Below are 13034 nucleotides of genomic sequence, written 5' to 3' on the forward strand. Positions count from 1 at the left end.
AATTAAAAATAATAATTAGCCCTAACTTGGGCGATTTTCATTAAATTTTAATATTTTTTTTTTTGAACTGTTTTAAAAAATATGATCAACAAAATGGCTATCTTGGAAATTTAATAAATTTATTTTCCTAAAAAATTTTTTTGATAATTTTTGAATTTTTGAAAAAAAAATCGAATATTATGTTATTCAATCAGAATTTCTATAATTATTACTGTAAAAAAATAGCATTTAAATATATTGATTATCCACGGAGTACTGAGGGTGATACGGGACTTCTGGGACACACTGTGTATGTTTGGAGCTTACCTAAATAAGTATTCAAAAACTACTTGACCGATCTTGTGTGAACAATTCAAATCGTTCATAGAATCAACAGAAAGTCTAGAGAGTAGTTTGACCGTTAGTTAGACTTATACAAAGTGCTATAATGACTATATATATATATAATAAATACCCAATCCACCGCAGGCGAATTGTCGATCACAGACGAATTAGTTCACAGAGAGAGGTACACCAACACCGATTTATACGTGATCTGAGGTACGCTAAAACCAGTACTCGGAAGGATCGTGTTCAAAGTAACTTTTCGATGATTATGTTCAATTTTCAAGAACTTAATGGAAACGCTTCTTGTGGCATAGATAAATCGTCCGAATAACCTGTGTTGTTATTCGAAGCATCACTCTAATATGGACATAAATACTCGGGTAATTTATTACTTATATTAAAATATGAATATAATAATATGTATTGTTGATAGGTATAATCTTTTAACTTCATTTATATTCAAAAAAATTGATCAAGTGTAAGTGCTGACTGCTTTTAGAATACTTTAAAGCTTTTTAAATTAAGCATAATAATATATAGAAAGTATTTTAATTACTGTCTTGGACAAATTTGTATGTCGTTAAAATCAATTCTTTTTCAAAATTCAAAAGAATTATTCGGCACACTATTTGATAGTAAAATAAAATAAAATAAGATAATTAAACATTTATTCGTATAGATATATTTTATATTTCATTAACAGCCGTCTATTGATTAATTAATATTATACAATGTTAGACAATGTAACAAAAATATAATTTCTATCGTTCATATAAAAAATGTATCAACATATCAATATATTAATTTATATTTGCTTAACCAAAATCCAATTGAATATTTTTCGTGTTCGATCCTATCGATAATAACAAAGTCTATAATATCGTATCGAGATCTGAGGTAAAATTATGTTTGTTAGTACCTATATTATAATATTATAATGCGTGTGCATTGAGAATATATATTGAGTTACCTAGACGTTCATCACGCGATGGCATTTGGCCGAATGACACATTATTAATTATCATAATAATATATTGTTATTATTGTATCGATCTGAAGTTGTGTGCTTTGTGTTGTCACATGTTTTGTAGTTGGCAAGAAAATCTTCACCGTTGGGCTGAATCTTCAGTGGATCGTCTTCGTCCAGTTCCGGCTCCAAATTGTCGATGTCATCCTACACATAAGACACACCATTAAATGTTATAAAATACCCACGCTATAGTCGCAAGTTTGTTATTGTTCAATAAACTATATTATTAAATAATAAATTAAGTAGATAATATCTTTGTTGTTTACAAGGGTACACGGTTGTTTTAGAAGCACATAGCTGATAGGTGTGTACTATGTAGATATATGGGGCGAGGATTCTTCACCAAAAACCCGGGACGTTACCCATCCGGAAGCTAGCGACGCCGAACGATGCTTGACCGCAGCACACATATCGCCCGCCGCAGCGAAGAAGGTCGTATCTCTGTCTTCACAAGTTTTTAGGGTTCCGTACGGTAAAACGGGACCCTATTACTAAGGCTCCGCTGTCCGTCCGTCCGTCTGTCACCAGGCTGTATCTCATGAACCATGAAAGTTAGAAAGTTGACATTTTCACAGATTATGTATTTCTATTACCGCTATAACAACAAATACTAAGAATCCTAGAGTTTATAATATAAGCAGTGTTGCCAACATCTTTATAGCTTATGATGGTACGGAACCCTTCGTGCGCGAGTCCGACTCGCACTTGGCCGGTTTTTTTTTCAAGTTGTCATAACTTTTTTTGTGTAGTTCCCGCGAAGACGGCAGTAACTGCATTTTATTGTATAGAACGTCTTTGATTGTTTTATGCTACTATCATTTTCGCGGGAACTAAATAAAACAGTTATGACAACTTGAAAAAAAAAATTGTGAAAATAGAGATACGATCTTCTCCGCTGCGGCGGGTGATATTATATAGTCGGGCTCACAAAAAGTGAACGTTAACGTAAACTAACCTAATCGTAAAGGTATTCGAAATTATTAACTATAAACTGTAGAAAATTGTTAAGTAGATACATAATGCACATAAGTACGATTTTCAAAATTTCGTCAACTGTTCTCTCTTCAGGCCCATACATATTATATAGGTACTCGAGTATGGATCTACACTTTGGTACCCATGTTATATGGCCGTCTTACGATTGAACGTGTTCAAAGAATCTTCTTTTTCCATGTGACTACATTCCAATCGGTATACTACCAAAAATAATTCCAAGTGACAAGTCTAAACTATAAAAAGTCCAAGGTAAAGAAATCCCGGTACATATTAAGGTAAAAATAAAAATGCGATGTAATTAACAATAAATTAACATTAATATACATTTTAATTAAATGATTTACCTAACGAAATTAACAATTAATTTTGTAGGCACCTATACCAATAACCAATATCGACAACATCACAACTTGTTATTAGTGATATAACTATATTAACCTTCAAAATCTAGGTAGTTTATTATTATATTATCGTATTTCTTTTTTATTTTATTAAATAATTTCTACTAATTTTACTATAAGGGTACCGGAATTTTTTCCCTTATCAGGCGCTTACAAACAACGGACTTTTTAACCCGAAAAAAAGGTAAATCCTAAACCATCATCCCCCAGAACCGTAAGTACATATATTATATCATATAACTATTATAAATGTATAAAATTAATATGTACGTCATCTTCGTCGGAATTACTGCTATCATCCTCATCGTCGCCACTGTCATCGTTGAAATAATCATATTCGTCATCCGATGACGACTGATCGAAAGCCGGATGCTCATTTTGTAACAACATGTTTCTCACATCCACTAACCGCTCGACCGCCGAAGGGTACGCGTTGATGTTGCTCTCGATCGTTTTTTCAATGATGCCGGTCATCCCTTCTTCTTTGGCCACGACCATCATATCTGGGCTTTTGAACAAATTGTACAAGATACCGGATATGCATGGCATGATCTATACACACCAACAAGAAGCATGAATAAAATCCGATTAAGTAGATAAGTATAATAACACTCTGAACATGGATGTAAAGTTAGCCCCATCTCCGCCTACTTTGTCAAAATCGCACTGCCCAATTAATATTCTAAGTTTTAGATCTCAATTTGGAAGTTATTGTAAAATTGTAAGTTAGACCCCTCCTCCCCCACTCCAAGAGCTTTAAATCGATAAACTTACAAGTTCATAAGGCCAACTCCAAAGTTTGTTCGGTATAATATGGAAATTGGTCGAGGGGGGAAGCATTACTTCACACACATCAATTGAACTAAATAATATTTATGTATTAATATTATGAACACACGGCGTTATGGATAGGCTTTTTAGGTACATAATTGCTATAATGTGGTCCGTTTTCTGGCATCACATAAAGTATAACATATTTTAAAATATTTGAAACCTATATAAGCATAATGAGAAAAAATGTGTCCAAACGTTTTACAAAATTCCAACATTAAAATATTAAATACTATTTACTATTATGTATAAGTTATTGTTGGGACTAAATTTGTAGGTATAATATTGTTTCATACAATATTTAAAAATAAAAAAATTGTTCTATAATGTGTTCATAGTTGCCGGTAAACATGACTCACTCCGTTGATTACAATACGTTCTCGCGTAATTGTTGATGTACAATGTTATTTTAAGCGTCATACGTTAAATTTAAATGTACCGTACTCATGGTCATAGTATTTTATTGATAACGAAAAACCGCCATTTTAAAATAAAAAAAAAATGTTGGTACAAAAATAAAATGGATAATCAATCCTTTTTTTTTGCATTAAATTAATGACCCTCGTGTTATACAAATAATAATAATAGATTTATTTTTATAGGTTCTCGTGTCGTATATATAGTTTTTCCCTTACATCTACGTCTAACGTCGTCATGAAAACTCCCAAGCTTTTGAACAGGTTGCGGGCTCGCGAGCCACAAGCTCGGACGGCCGTCTGACATTGGCAGAGGTTCATGAAAAGCCCCAGACTATATTCTAGATCGTACATCTCGTATTTGTTCCGATCGCCGGTGAATTCGCTTTTCCGAACCAGCTGGTCGGCCAGCCAAGTGGTCAGACCGTTTCCGATCATCCGTTTTCGCACTCGTGATCTTTAACACAATACAACAAAATGACAAAATATATAATAGGTATTATAAGTCATAACATATTATAGGTCGGACATTTTGGTTTTTATTTGTACCATTTTTAGCTACAATTACCGATATTATGTTACACACTCTAGACTCTAGTTTACGAGATGCAACTAAATTATACATAGTAAATAATAATAAATTACACACACATTTTTCAAAATTAATAACCACCCAAAAACAACCAGGGACTTAATTAATTCTAAACGTTTTTATTGGGACTCAGTTCGTGCAGTCGTGGCCGTGTAAATTATTGTTCGAGCAACTTGTGCAGTTATGGCCTCTTTGGATCATATTATATAATATCCGCGTGAAGATATTCTAAAATATGTCATAATATTTTCTAAAATAATATATTTTTTTTTCCATTGGATTTTCAACGAATTGTTTTAAACAGTTTGGTATACAATATAGGTATTTTGACCTTTAACAGTAATTTAAAGATAATACGTTTTTGTGCTGTGTATGTTCCTTTTTTACATATCTTTTAAAAGTACCTAATTAATTAGCTTGCACCGCTCTCCCCTATAGGTACTACATACTGTCATTATACCAATCAAACAATTTATAGATTAGTATATCGTAACTAAGGCTCTCATCTCGAGCGTAATAATAATTAATCATTAATATTAGCATATTACCACAATAATATGTCTTTGTATATTGTTATGCGATATGTGCATACCCCATACTGAGCTTCTGTAACGTTCCCAACAACATGTTGCTCGTTATCGTGTCCCAAAAGTGTTGCGAAGATATGAGTTGAGTTATGATTAGACGGAGTAAAAATGGAGAGTCCGACAAATACTTGCGGCCCCTGCTGAATGACGCCAGGGCATTCAGCAGTCTCGATATCATTTGTTGTAACGGATGTGGCCCGTTTGTCATCATCAGCCATTTCATCAGTCCTTGTTCGGCTTTGGGTTTGCACAAATCCAATAGATCGTATTTCTTTATCATCACTACCGTGTCGGTTCTATTTTCTGATTTTGTCAACCTCTATTCCAAAAAATATTACACAAACAAATTTGATATTATCATATTGTTATAGTGTAGATAGATACAGTCGATCTCATAGTAAGTAATCATAATATTTAGTCATTTAGGCATGTGTTAATAACACACTAAAAATTTCTAATATTTATAAGGAGATTTTAATTTTAATTATTATTTTTTATAAGGTATATACAATCTGTTCCTTTAGGGATAATAAGAATACGTGATATTTGAAAAAAAAAGAATATTTACATGAAAACGTGATGGGAGGAGTCACCCAGTGGTTACATTACCCTTACTTGATAAATAAGGAAATAATATATTAAAAATTTAAAACAAATATAAATTATTTTAGGTGGGAAAGTTATTAATATAAGTGAACCTGAGTGAGTTAAGTTGAGTCAGTGTTAAAACTGTAATTGCATTGTTAACGATCAATACATTTCTCTAAACGTTTAAAGTTAATAGTATCTTAAGTTATCAATTGTTAATTAATTTTTTTTAATTATACCTGGACCTGGGCCACACAATATGCGTTAAAGAGATTGTACAACTTACATTTTTTTTTTTCAAAACAATAACCAAATAACAGTCAATAACTATTGATAACTATTAAACTATAAACATGATTTTAACACAATGTGATATTTTTCAAATTAATTAGAAAAAGCCAAATTGTTTCTAGACTGCAATACTACATAGGCATTTTATGAACTGACTAGTGTTATAAATTAAAAAAATTTAAAAACAAATTAATTTTTTTGCTTAGTTTTAATTTTTAATTAGACAATAGTCATCTTTTAAAAATTAAAACTATATATTATTATATTATTTGTATATATTGATGCACTGCGATTACAACCAGTCTTAAATTATAACATACCTATTATCTGTAGCGATATAGTGAATTAGGTATGTATTATGTATAATATACTATATAGTCATATAGTAATATAATTTGTATAATTAATGTGCCTATAATAATATGTTATAATATGTTATAATATGTTATAATATGGCTTCGTACTTACCCAACGCAAGGCTTGTAGGATAAGTAATTTGTTCTTGGTACTGTTACCATCCCGAAGTTCCAGTTTGATTTTAAAAACGGACAAATCGAATTGATCGTCAACAATTTCTGAATTTTGCTAAGATATATTATATTAACAAAAAGAAGAAAAATAAAATATAAATATATAATGGTGGGTAACTATTTAAAATTTTACATTATTAGAACATAATAAAAGGTAAAAACAACACTAACTTCATTGTCGTCGCTGTTCTCCACCACAGCATTACAATTTTTTAAAATAATTTCCAAATTAATCGATTGTCCCCGAATCGAATTTTCCAAAGCGTTCAAAAGTTCGGCTGCCAAAGCTAATATATTATTAATATATTACTCACCGTTCTTTAACAAACTTTTGTCGATACAAAATATAAAGATGTATAGTAGAATTTTAACAAACCATTTAGAGGTTTGTATTCCTTGTACAGCGTTTCAAATTTTTTTTTTCGTCAATTTTCGTTTTCCCGCATCTTTGCTGGGTACTAATGTCACCGACGTGCTAATAGCGATGTCCAAAATAAAATCCTCCAATCTTTTGTTTAGCGAATCACACCATCGATTTTCCTTGAGACGAACAGACGTTTAAAAAACATTCGAATTTCTTACGTTTTCGAAATACGTTGCATAGTGTATTATATAATACTAATATGTTATACACTCAAAGTGCAACAAGTCAAAAATATAGTGTCGTACTTTAAACAAATTTTTAAACGAAGGGTGTTGCATCGGTTCGAACACGTATGGCAGTGCAAAATATGGTAAAAATTCGTTTTCAGTACTGAACTCGGCACCTCTCTGGAGCAGGAAAGTGCGAAAAGCGCCCATAGAACTTTCGGTGTTTTCGTTGCATTTATCGTCACAGCTGTTTTCCGATTTGTTGACACGTTTTTTACATTCCAGTATGGTGTAGTAGACGTGAAGGTAAAACGTCAGTTTTCGATACTCGTCGATCTGTTTTATCTCGTCGGGTAAATCACCCCAGGTCTGAAAATATTGCATAATATATATTTAATATAACCACGTTTTCATATACCTAGCGTTTATTTCAATAACTTTTCAAAAATATTTCATAGTTAAAATAAGAATAAAAATACTTGAAAATGCTATGTATATTATAGAAGCCTAATAGCAAAAAAATAACAACACAATATTGAGGTGACCCAGAGAATATTGCCCAAGTTGCGGTCGAAATAGACGAATAATTGTGATCGTAATAATATTGAAGGTAAAATTACCGTCTTAATTGCTGTCCGTATTTGGTTATCGGTTATCCCATAAGTTTTTATCCAAATTGCAGTCAGTCAACGTTATATCGTTTAGTATATTGCAAGACGCTATCGTATTGACTTTAATTTTAAAAACGTCACAAATTTCGATAATGTATGTTGTATAGTGAAAGGGAAACATTTTACTTTAATTAAATAATTTTAAATTTAAAAAGTATCGTCCCTCTAAAAACAGGAGAAATGTCCTGTAGTTGCACCAATAAAATTGTAATGCAAAACTATAGACTATCGGCGAAGAATACGTGTTTTCAAGAAGGACAAATTACCAAACAAACATGAAGCAGATACTATTCAAATATTAAACAGACAGAAAATCAATAACTCTGTAAAAATGAAGGCTAATGAATTATCATTTTCGGAAAGGCCAATAGGAAGATAATTCGTCTAGAGGTGGAGAAAGATATTAATATTTTGAACACATTAACAGACCAACACATGATTCGCATAGGTAAACATAGGAAAATAAATAAATGAAATACAATTTTTTTTTATTCATCGATTTTGGAATTGAAGAAAAAGAAATTGACTCTCTTACATTTGTGAAATCTGTATCATACAAATATGAACCAGTATATTATATTATAAATGTATTATTTTTATTCGTATGTGTATTTTGTATTTTAAATGAAATTATTTTATAATTTAATGTGTACCTAAGTATAATTATAAATTTGTATTTTGAATCATACCGTATAGCATAATAACAATTATTAATCATATTTTCAGACCTCAATTAGGATTTTGTTTTTACCTGTTTGGATCCCGAACGAAACTCGGTATCAACCACTTAGTGGCGTATTTGAGGGAGGGGAGAGGTTAGTGGTGTAAACCTAAACCTCATGCGCCAATTAATTAGTTTCTATATATAGGAATATATACTAAATAATACTATAATATTGATAGAAGGGTAAACCTAGTGTATAATAATATATTGTATACGAATTATTATATATACGAAGTGCACGGGATTAGCTAGTTAAGTCATATAGGTACGCCACTTTCGTTAACGGAGCGCAGCCAATCCATGTACGTAATAAAAAATAATATAATATTCAATATACCTAATTGTATTTTGATGATGTTTTCTGGAATGATAGTGATTATTAAGGTGTTTTTTCCTCTCTAAGGTAATAACAAGTTATAGTGGATTTACGCTTAATATATTTATTTTATTTTATATATTTGTTTTGTATATATATTTTTATCAAATTTGCTTATTGCACTTTAAATATAAAATGTAAATATTTAAATAAATTAAAAATTAACTTATAATTATATAGGTAGGTAACTGAGTTAAGTTAATTATTTTTTTCTATTTAATTAGTAACATATTTTACAAATTAAAATGAAAAACAAGTAAATTTAAAATCAACTTACATTTTTCTATATTTTTGAATTGGGTACCTACGACATAATAACAAAAATCGTCATTATTTGTTTAAATATCTAATTTAATCATATCACAAAAATATTTTGTTTATACAATTTTCAGATTTTTTGGTTCCAGTATGAATAAGAAGGATATTACATAATTTAACAACAAAATGAAAATCGCTATTTTATATTACATATGAATTATAAATCATATAGCTCTTCAGGTAAATAGTGATAATAATATTGTTACCTTCATAAACGGTGACCTGGATGCAGATTTAAAAGACTGAATAATGGTCGCAGCTCGATCCTTAGACAGATGGACTGGATTATTATTGCAAGTTTTGGTCGATTGAGCAGACGGCGCTGGCATATTCAATTTGTGACATTCTTCGATGAAACAAGCCGAAGTCTTCGTCATGTTATTGGACAATAAGAACTGGAAGACCATCAATATTATAGATGATAATAATAATAAGAAGAATGACAATATATTTTTTCATAGTATTGTTTGTCCTGAGTTCGTTCTACCAGCTTTATACAATGTAATTATCATAGCAGGCTCACCCCCTTTTTTCTTCAATAATGCAGTTATAATAAACAAGATTTTCTCAATTTTTAAATATAATTATTAAGACTAAACTGTCTAATTCTTTGATTTTTTTTTTTTACTACTTGAGGACTGAGGAGTGTCCTGTGGAGATACAAATATTTATTTTTCAAATGTAATCCTCATTTTCTACTGTAAATTATTTGTCAAAAATTTTTCTGAAAATTTTATCGTATAAGAATCGATATTCAAATGAGTATTGGGCGCTCGTAGTGAGTACCCTAATTTACCAATAATTTTTATAACAACTATGATACAATATTATTTATATATTGTGTTATATTATAGGTACGTGTGGTTTTTAATGATATAATAAATTATTATAACAAAATGTACCAAGTACCAACACAAAAATGACAAAGACAATTTAATCTTCTTTCTTTATCTTTCCTTTCTCCGCAAACTCTTCACAGGTTCTGTTGACTCCCCTTCTCTTCTTGCACTAATCAACTTAAGGATCCTTGTTCGACGCACCCGTAATACTTCTACATAATATTGCATTCAGCATTGCACAACTAATTAAGTTAGTTAACGATGATCCGTAATTTCGTCTTCGAAATCTAAGATTTAATTCATTATCGTACTATATTGTCTATATTGTATGTTATTTTACTGTCTTATATAATTTTTGTTACTTGTGCCCATTGGTATTTATTAAATAATTAATTCTATTATATTATATAGGTACGTACTTCGTATATGTATTGTAAAGTTTTCGCTTCGCTCGTCGAATATTTTCTCAATCTATCCATTATTGTCGCGGGTACCTATATAGGGAGGTACAGGTAGGTGATATATTATATTGGTACCAGATCAAGACAACTATTAGTATACACGCCCCAAAGCGCACTAAATAGATATTATGTTATTCCAAAATATTATACGTTTGCATTCATACCTATAAACCCACCTTGGCATGTTGGTCGACTTAAATCGATATTGTCGCCAACGGCGCTCGTGTATACACAATAGCTAAGCACCACCTACCTATAATATTATGTGTGCTACAGTGCCATTATTTTTCGTGAAACATGCCCTATATATTTCTTAACCCATATTACCCGGAGGCGAACTGGGCAGGGCTGCGAGATTAAGACTTTCGGATGCCCCTTGACTGGAAAATAACGGTTAGGCCCGGCGCTGCCAAAAGTTAAGGGGAGGGGGAGGATGAGGTTAAAAATTTGCCGACTCAAAGTATACAATATTTGCTGACTCCAAATGTAAAAAAAGTGGGGTAAGTGGGTGTCGCTCTGCTGTACAGTAGGTTACAAGTGAGTCACTGTAATGGGTGGTGCAGTTCTCTGTACGCCGAATGCCGATTTATATTCCTTGTTATGTTTTTCTTCGTTTACACAACTATAAAACATAATACTATTGATTAAAATTATAATATTTATAAATTATAATCAATGATAATGATTTATTAATATTACGATAATCACATACCATACCCATACGGAAATTAATAAGAATGAAAAAAAACAATAAAAAAATAAAAACGTAGACACTATTAAATTTGCTGACTTGGGAATAAAATCCTTAAATTGCTGACTCGGAAATCTAATTACAGAGTTTGGGTGGTATCACCCCTCTCCCCATGCACCCTTTTATAACCGGTCCTGATGGCGGCAAGTACAGGCACCACTAGAACTACAGGCCAGGTGGCGCAAAGATTTTCGGCGCGTGCTGCAAATGCTCACTTTTTACCTTTTTACCTATCTCAAATACAACACGATTGCGCACCAAAAAAAGTTTACAATATACAGACATTTCGGCACCCCTAGCGCCATTAATATATAGTTGCACCACTGAGGTCGCACTTGTTTTGTACGAAACTATAGCTGATGTATAGGTTATAACTTATAGCCTTAGGTAGATACATTTGGAAAATCAATCACGAGGTCCGTTAAAAAGGAATACAATTTTATATTTTATTTTAACTCTTCACATAATTCAACGTAATATACATTTTAAACATACAATAATAGATTATAATAATGATTCATAAGTCATAACGCATAACAATTACAATAATATATAGTCAAATTTTACAAGACAACAATACACATAATATTATACTATGATATATCGTCGCGATGATTAAACTTATACGAACAGTAGTGCGTATACACACATAACATTGTGATCCGATGACATAAAATATACATGTTTCTATTCGTTACAATATTATATAATAATGAGCACACGAAAAATCCTCGACGGATATCATAATATTATAAAAAGTGTCGTCGCGATCGACAAATAAAAACTATATGGCAGGTAAGAGTCAGATTTGATTTTTCTCCTCGAGGCAATATATATATATATATAGGCGCTGTCACGATCAAACGCTATTGGGTCGTCTCAGTTTTCGGTTGTCTTCCCACTTTTTGACTCTTCTCAGCGGATAGCAGATGACCGCCGACATGGTCAATATTATCCCGGACAAATAGAACGACATGTCGTAGGTTCCAGTCCAGTCTTTGAACAGCCCTGCGCGCACAAACAAGTATAAAAGGTATATAGAGGTATTAGTAATCGAGATTTGATTATCAAATTGGATTTATATTGATTCTGTGGTGCAATTGTGGGGGGTCGGTCTAGGGGAGAAGTTGCTTCCTTCCAGACATTTTTGGGAAGGAAAAAGGTATCGCTTTGCTCCATCCACGGGGTTAGGTTTTTGCCTATTCATTTCTGTGGACAGCGATTTACTGGTTCATTTAAATACAGCAGATTATCGTTTCTCAGAAAATCCAAGCTCAAATGAGAGAATAAATTAGAGCTTTTAAAAATGCCGAGACATCAAAAACCAATTAAATATTAAGGAGAATTTTGATATAAATTTATATAAAAAATGTCTACAAACTACCCCCCCCCCCCCCCCACCGTTTGGGTGAACTTATATAATATATAATTTAGGAAAATTTATGTGGACACCTAATATATCTAATAAATTTTCCTTCCATTTTTAGAAGCTTAAGAGTTAAGGCTCCCAGTTAAATTGAGTCATAGTTTTGAGCACTTTAAGAGGACGTGATACCCGCATGTATTGTCTCCGTCTTACAAGTGCATAATATACCAAATTATACGCAAAGCAGAACACGTGTAGCTCCGTTAGCTTAAAAATTAGAGTGAATTGACCTCTTACAAAATCTAAAAGTAAGATCTAGACAACCTCGTGGGCTTTTTATATATTTAA

The 13034-nt window shown here is 31.6% G+C and overlaps 3 protein-coding genes across 5 annotated transcripts in view; all 3 read right to left on the reverse strand.

Moving 5' to 3' along the window:
* Positions 1-1096: 1096 nt before the first annotated feature.
* LOC100569141 (lisH domain-containing protein ARMC9-like) lies at positions 1097-6979 on the reverse strand. Its single transcript, XM_029491131.1, has 7 exons — positions 6966-6979; positions 6761-6876; positions 6528-6644; positions 5186-5499; positions 4221-4458; positions 3025-3306; positions 1097-1501 (listed from the first exon to the last, which is right to left on the reverse strand). Exons 4-7 carry the CDS (start codon positions 5458-5460, stop codon positions 1349-1351), a joined length of 948 nt encoding a protein of 315 aa, XP_029346991.1. The 5' UTR covers positions 5461-5499; positions 6528-6644; positions 6761-6876; positions 6966-6979; the 3' UTR covers positions 1097-1348.
* Positions 6980-7010: 31 nt separating this feature from the next.
* Positions 7011-11609, reverse strand: LOC100569244 (lisH domain-containing protein ARMC9-like). Its single transcript, XM_008179933.3, has 3 exons — positions 10528-11609; positions 9476-9664; positions 7011-7549 (listed from the first exon to the last, which is right to left on the reverse strand). Exons 1-3 carry the CDS (start codon positions 10585-10587, stop codon positions 7208-7210), a joined length of 591 nt encoding a protein of 196 aa, XP_008178155.2. The 5' UTR covers positions 10588-11609; the 3' UTR covers positions 7011-7207.
* Positions 11610-11741: 132 nt separating this feature from the next.
* The window catches only part of LOC100161329 (monocarboxylate transporter 9), a 29968-nt gene continuing 28675 nt past the window's right edge, over positions 11742-13034 (reverse strand). For 2 of the 3 annotated variants that reach the window (XM_029491130.1, XM_001944220.5), the window contains one exon: positions 12082-12328. In XM_029491130.1, coding sequence (XP_029346990.1) covers positions 12180-12328 — 149 coding nt within the window. In that variant the 3' untranslated portion in view covers positions 12082-12179. Of the gene's footprint in view, positions 12329-13034 lie in introns of all 3 variants that reach the window. The other variant, XM_003241157.3, reaches the window with a different exon arrangement.

Source organism: Acyrthosiphon pisum, chromosome A3 (assembly GCF_005508785.2).
Source record: "Acyrthosiphon pisum isolate AL4f chromosome A3, pea_aphid_22Mar2018_4r6ur, whole genome shotgun sequence".
Classification (NCBI taxonomy): domain Eukaryota; kingdom Metazoa; phylum Arthropoda; class Insecta; order Hemiptera; family Aphididae; genus Acyrthosiphon; species Acyrthosiphon pisum.

Excerpts from the sequence above, each read along its gene's own strand:
- LOC100569141 (XM_029491131.1), bottom strand. The coding sequence starts at position 5,460 with ATGATAAAGAAATACGATCTATTGGATTTGTGCAAACCCAAAGCCGAA. Across the intron at positions 3,307-4,220 it reads TGACGACGTTAGACGTAGAT|ATCATGCCATGCATATCCGG; the intron begins GTAAGGGAAAAA and ends TGGTGTGTATAG. Across the intron at positions 1,502-3,024 it reads GTAATTCCGACGAAGATGAC|GATGACATCGACAATTTGGA; the intron begins GTACATATTAAT and ends TCTTATGTGTAG.
- LOC100569244 (XM_008179933.3), bottom strand. The coding sequence starts at position 10,587 with ATGGATAGATTGAGAAAATATTCGACGAGCGAAGCGAAAACTTTACAA. Across the intron at positions 9,665-10,527 it reads CTTTACAATACATATACGAA|TTCTTATTGTCCAATAACAT; the intron begins GTACGTACCTAT and ends ATGGTCTTCCAG. Across the intron at positions 7,550-9,475 it reads CCAGGTCACCGTTTATGAAG|ACCTGGGGTGATTTACCCGA; the intron begins GTAACAATATTA and ends CAATATTTTCAG.